Raw genomic sequence first — 6,748 nt, 5'->3', positions numbered from 1 at the left:
AATGATGTACCAAAATGTGTAGAATACAACAAAAATAGTACTGAGGGAATTTTATAGCAATAAATGCCTGTACCAAAAAAGTGGAAAGACTTCAAATAAACAACTTAATGATGTACCTCAAGAAACTAGAAAAGAACAAACTAAACTCAAAATTAGAAGAAAAGATATAAAATTCAGAGCAGAAATAAATGGAGACTAAAAAATAAAGAAAATCAATGAAATGAAAAGGGTTTTTTTGGCAAAAACAAAATTGACAAACCTTTAGCAAGATTAACTGAGAGAAGACTCAAATAAATAAAATTGTAAATGAAACAGGAGACATAATAACTGATGCCACAGACATACAAAGAATCATTAGAGGCTATTATGAACAGCTACATGACAACAAGTTGGAAAACCTAGAAGAAATGGTCAAATTCCTGGACACATACAACCTACCAAGATTGAAACCATGAAGAAATATAAAATTTCAATGAACCAATAATGAGTAATGAGATTGAAGCCATAATAAAATGTCTCCCATCAAAGAAAAGTCTAGGACCTGATTGCATTATTGCTGAATTCCACCAAACATTTAAAGAAGAATGATGACTAATTCCATTCAAATGCTTCATACAAATTGAAGAGAAGGGAATATTTCTAAACTCATTCTATGAGGCTTGCATTACCCTGATACCAAACCAGACAAAGACACAACCAAAAAAGAAAACTATAGGCCAATATCACTGATGAACATAGATGCAAAAATCCTCAAAAAATACTAGCAAATGGAATTCAGCAACACACTAAAAATATAATTCATCATGACCAAATAGGATTCATCCTAGGGATGCAAGGATGGTTCAACATACAAATCAATAAACACAATATATCACATTAATAGAACCAAGAACAAGAACGATATGATTATTTCAATAGATGCTGAAAAAGATTCAATAAAATTAAACATGGCTTTATAAGAAAAAAACCTTCAACAAACTAGGTATAGAAGAAATATACTTCAAATAATAAAGGCCATTAGCTATGAAAAACTCATAGCTAATATAATACTGATAGGGAAAAACTGAAACCCTTTTCTTTAAAATCTGGAACCAGACAAAGATGCCCACTTTCACCACTTATATTCAACACACTACTGGAAGTTTCAGGGCAATAAGGCAAGAGAAAGAAATAAAGGGCATCAAAGAAAGAAGTTTAAATTAGTCTTGTTTGCAGATGACATGATATTATACTTAGAAAAACCTAAAGACTCCACCAAACAACTGTTGGAACAGATAAGTGGATTCAGTAAAGTTGCAGTATTCAAAATCAACATACAAAAATCAATAGCATTTACATATGCCAAGAACAAACAATCTGAAAAAGAAATCAAGAAATCAATTTCATTTACAGTAGCTACAAATAATACAAAATACCTAGGAATCAATTTAACCAAAGATGTGAAAGATCTATCCAAGGACAACTATAAAATGCTAATGAAAGAAACTGAAGAGGGCACCCAAAAATGGAAAGATATTTCATGCTTATGGACCCAATGACGTTCTTCATAGAAATAGAAAAAAAAAAAAAAATCCACAATTTACATGGAACCACAAAAGACCCCAAATACCCAAAGCAATCCTGAGGAAAAAGAACAAAGCTAGAGGCATCACACTACCTGACTTCAAAATATACTACAAAGCTATAGTAACCAAAACATTACGGTACTGGCATAAAAAGACATACAGACCAATGGAACAGAATAGAGAACCCAGACCCAGATATAAATCCATGCATTTATAGCCAACTCATTTTTGACAAAGGCATCAAGAACATAGAATGGGGAAAGGAGAGAATCTCTTCAATAAATGGTGCTGGGAAAACTGGATAGTTATATGCAGAAGAATAAAGCTGAACCCCTATCTCTCACCATGTACAAAACCCAAAGCAAATGGATTAAAGATTTAAATATAAGACCTAAAACTATGAAACTACATGAAAACATTAGGGAAACACTGCAGGACATTAGTCTGGGCAAAAATATTTTGTGTAAAACCTCAAAAGCACAGGCAACCAAAGCAAAAACAGACAAATAGAATTACATCAAGCTAAAAGGATTCTGTGCAGCAAAGGAAGCAATCAACAAGTCAAGAGACAATCCATGGAATGGGAGAAGATATTTGTGAACTATCCATCTGACAAGGGGTTAATAACCAAAATATATAAGGAGTTCAAACCACTCAAAAGCAAAAAGCAAACTGATTTTAAAATGGGCAAAAGATCTGAAGAGACATTTCTCAAAAAAAGACAGAGGGCCAATAGGTATATGAAAAAAATGCTTAATATTACTAATCATCAAGAAATACAAATCAAAACCACAATATAATCTCACCCCAGTTAAAATGGCTCTTATTAAAAAGACAGGGAATATAAATGCTGGCAAGGATGTAGAGAAAGGAAATGCTTGTGCATTGTTAGTGGGAATGTAAATTAGTACAGCCACTATGGAGTATTGTATGGAGGTTCCTCAAAAAACTAAAAATAGAATTACCATCTGATCCAGCCATTCCACTACTGATTTTATATCCACATTAGTCTGTTTTCACGCTGCTGATAAAGACATACCCATGACTGTGAACAAAAACAGATTTAATTGGACTTACCTTTCCACATGGCTGGGGTGGCCTCAGAATCAAGGTGGGAGGCAAAAGGCACTTTTTACATGGCAGTGGCAAGAGAGGAGGATGCAAAAGTGGAAACCCCTGAAAAAATCATCAGATCTTGTGAGATTTATTCACTACCATGGGAACAGTATGGGGGGAAACACCCCCAAGATTCAAATAATCTCCCACAGGGTCCCTCCCACAATACATGGGAATTATGGGAGTACAATTCGAGATTTGGGTGGGGACACAGAGCCAAACCATATCAATATCCAAAACAAAAGACATATTGAAGAGCTATCTATATTCCCATATTTATTGCAGCGCTATTCACATAGCCAAAATATGAAATCAACCTAAGTGTCCATCAATGGGTGAATGAATAAAGAAAATGTGGTATATATACACAATGGAATATTATTCTGCCATAAAAATGTTGAAATCTTGTTATGTGCAGAAAGATGGATGGAACTGGAGGTGATGTTAAGTGAAATAAGCCAAACATAGAAAGCCAAATATCATGTGTTCTCATTCCTATGCGGGAGCTAAAAAAGTGGATCTCATGAAGGTAGAGAGTAGACTGGTAGTTACCAGAGGCCAAGAAGGGTAGGGGGAAATGAAGAGAGGTTGATTAATGGGTACAAATACACCGTTTGGTAGAATAAATAAGACCTAGTGTTTGATAGGTCAGTAGAATGCCTATAGTTCACAATAATTTACTGTGTATTTCAAAATCACTAGAATAATTCAAATGTTTCTGCCATAAAGACAAATATTTAATGTGACAGATATCCCAGTTACACAGATTTGCTCCTTAAAATTACATGAATGTATTATCACATGGACCCTCAAAATATGGACATCATTATGTTATCAATCAAAAATTAAAATAAAAAAATGCTAAAACTGAAATTTTCTGCAGCTCAAAGTTCTAGAAGTATGTTAAAATACAGAACATGTGTAAGTCTTCCTAAGTTGCCTCAGAACCAGTGATTTCATTGATGTCAGAGGGTGTGTGTGCCGGTCTAGAGTGCAATACAAAGCTGTTAGAGTGACAGTGAATTCTCAGTTACTGGAGATCAACCTTAGAACACCCAGAGGCACTTAGCAAAGGTCTGTTTTCAGACGAGTGTGCGTGGGGTGGGGGAGTAATAGGGGCGCAGCTCTGAAGTGAAGATGAAACTTCCAACAAATGAATGCCAAAGTGTGAAAAGTTCTTGAGAATGATCTCCAGCCAACTCCTATTGGCTGGTGGGCTCTATAAAAGGTCTACAAAAACATGCCTTTTTAGGGTATGTACTGCCTAAGTAAAAGTTGAGAGACATGAGCAAAGCAACCTAAGGATGCAAGAAGGGCCTTACAGGGAGGAGGAATGGGGACGGGAGCGGGCCTGAGAGTTGCTGCAAGCTGACCAAGTGGAAGCTTTGAGTGCCACACATCCCAGCAGCCTTGAGAAGCAGATGGGCAAGTCTCCACATACCAGCAAGGAGGTGCTCGTAGCATTAAGAACGTTGTCTGAGGAAGTTCCGGCTTCTCCAATTAGCCCCTGAGGGATGTGAGGTGGAGCTGTGTGGTGTAAGCCTAGCCCCACCTGAGCCACAAGGGAGCTGTGGACCATCTTCCACAATCTCAATTTTCTAAACTCATTTGTTGCGTGATAATCTTAAAACATTTTCTCTTAAACAAGCAGTAGCTTATAGCATAGGAAATAAAATTCATACAAAATTATTTGTAAAGACACAAAACCAGAGAAATACGACTTTTGCTCTCCTGGCCACTCTGAGCTGGATTCCAGATCCCTGGAGACTGAAGGGACTCTGCTTTGAATGACTCCTGGCCCTGCATATGCCGAGGAGGAGGGAGGTGGGAAGACGTTGGAATGGGCTGGGGGTCAAGGCTGTACTGGGGCTGCACAAGCAGTTGCAGGAAGGGCAAGTGGAGGCAGGTAGCATTAGTGACAACGGCAGCCACAGAGTGGAGAACAGCGATGGCGGCAGCCGAGTCTGGGGCAGGCTGGGAACACAGTAGCAGCAGATCTTCTGATAGCAGAGGCTAGAGCCGCTGAGATGAAGCTAGGGGCAGCCTGTCCTTGGGGAGGAAGCCACCGACACCCAGCATCTCTCCAGAAGGGTTCAGTTGTCTGGGCTCAAGCAGCTTGCAGCACCAGGCACCTTAATTCTCTGTCACTCACTACTGGCATCCACAGAGAGGTCTCCACCTAGCAGCAGCATCCAAGAAGGAGGTTTTGGGTAGACTCAGAGACATAAGCACCGAAATTAACCAGACTACGAGAGCTCCTCAAAAGTTTTTATTCTTTTTCCTTTTTATCTTTTTAAACTGGCACACTGCCTGGTATACACTGCCACGTAGGCATTCAGAAAAGTTTCTTTTTTTTTAAATACACAATTTATAATGCTGGGAAGATTTCATTTCAGTGTCCCAAAACATTATTCCTGGAAAGGGTATACTCTCCCATGACTCTGGATAATAGAGGTTTTGTTCTGATTTTTTAAGCCACCTCAGACAGACACTGAAACACGTTAGATCTAATACTTAAGTGCTTTGAAAGGGCAGTAAAAATAGAATTGTAATAATTGCTGGGAAGACTGTGGTTTCTGCAGCCCAGGGTGGCTTCACAGTTGTCAGAGGACACAGATTCTATGTCCCTCCCTGACCAGGGACCTCCAGGACAGCTTCCCTGGTTGGTTCTTCAGTCTTTTGGCAGAGGGCAGACCAACAGAGAAGGGTTGTGACCTCCTCCGACCAGCTCAGGCCTCATGCTGCTGCGTCGCAGACCCTGTATCAGCAGCATAGCTATGGAGCACGTCATCCTGGAAGTGGATCCTCCGTGGGTCATACAAAGCAGCGTAGCAGGGAACCAGAATGAGGCTCAGGGCCACCATCAAAAGAGTGACCTCCCCTCTCCTTCCAATTAGTTACCTGTATTCAATGTGCAGTGTAAACGAACGGAAGTTTTACAAATTAAATTACTTTCTTAAAAATCAATACAACATCGTTACATACAATTCTCTTTGAGAAGTCTTTCCAATTCAATCCTTAAATTTCATTTACAAAATGGTGTGCAAAAACAAACACTGACCTCAAATAAATAGGGCAAAAAAGTGGGAAGAGCTAAAATATTTTGTGTGTTTTTAAATTAAAAGTTAAAAACACCAGCTGCACTTCAAAGTATTTGCAGGATGAAATACATCAAGAAGGCTGTCAAAAATAGCCTTCAGAGTCAGAGTTGCATTTTTAACTGAGGTTTTCTGTGTTCAAAATTCACAATGAATGCCTCCGCTGAGATCTTTCACCACTCCCTCTTTGACCAGCTTTAAGAGGAACTTGGTTTCTGTTGTCACATTATGCATGGTCTGAAAGTTCATAGCAGCCATGCACTGATTGTCAAAGTAGTGCAAAGGTGTTCTGGGTTGATTGAGGTCATATCCAAAACCCGCCAAACTGACTTCATCGCACAGATGTGTGGCTAAGACAACGGCAATCACACCGATTGTGGGGACATTCTGGAGAAGAGAAAAGAAGACCAAAAAGTTTAAAGAAAGTTTTGGCACAAGTCACCATTTTGCTGGTATTATATATGCTATGCAGGGTCCTGAAAGCTACATTGGGGGCTGCAATTTCATATATCACATAATTTTATACATCATGAACTTTAGAGTTCAACTCCCCACTTGAGTCAGGAATCTAGGCTCTAAAACATGGCCTCTGATGTTCACACACTTTCAAGGGACAGTCCGACAATTCTTACACCAAGTTAAAAGGTATTCCTTCTAGGCTGGGCACGGTGGCTCATGCCTGTAATCCCAGCACTTTGGGAGGCCAAGGTGGGCGGATCACGAGGTCAGGAGTTCAAGACCAGCCTGGCCAATATGTGAAACCCCGTCTTTACTAAAAATACAAAATTTAGCCGGGTGTGGTGGCACATGCCTGTAGTCCCGGCTACTCGGGAGGCTGAGGCAGGAGAATCACTTGAACACGGGAGGTGGAGGTTGCAGTTAGCTGAGATTGAGCCACTGCACTCCAGCCTGGTGACAGAGCAAGACTCCGTCTCAAAAAAAAAAAAGGAAAAAAGGTATTCCTTCTAA

General features: G+C 39.5%; 1 protein-coding gene across 20 annotated transcripts in view; it reads right to left on the bottom strand.

Annotated features, from left to right (window-relative positions):
- Positions 1-4,935: 4,935 nt before the first annotated feature.
- ST3GAL5 (ST3 beta-galactoside alpha-2,3-sialyltransferase 5) overlaps positions 4,936-6,748 on the bottom strand; it is a 79,605-nt gene continuing 77,792 nt past the window's right edge. For all 20 annotated transcript variants that reach the window (XM_065526861.2, XM_074011336.1, XM_074011338.1 and 17 more), the window contains one exon: positions 4,936-6,166. In XM_065526861.2, coding sequence (XP_065382933.2) covers positions 5,918-6,166 — 249 coding nt within the window. In that variant the 3' untranslated portion in view covers positions 4,936-5,917. The remainder of the gene's footprint in view (positions 6,167-6,748) is intronic.

The sequence above is a fragment of the Macaca fascicularis genome, chromosome 13, assembly GCF_037993035.2.
Source record: "Macaca fascicularis isolate 582-1 chromosome 13, T2T-MFA8v1.1".
Classification (NCBI taxonomy): Eukaryota; Metazoa; Chordata; class Mammalia; order Primates; family Cercopithecidae; genus Macaca; species Macaca fascicularis.
The sequence above is the reverse complement of the archived record's forward strand: the minus strand, read 5'-3'. Positions and strand labels throughout refer to the sequence as shown.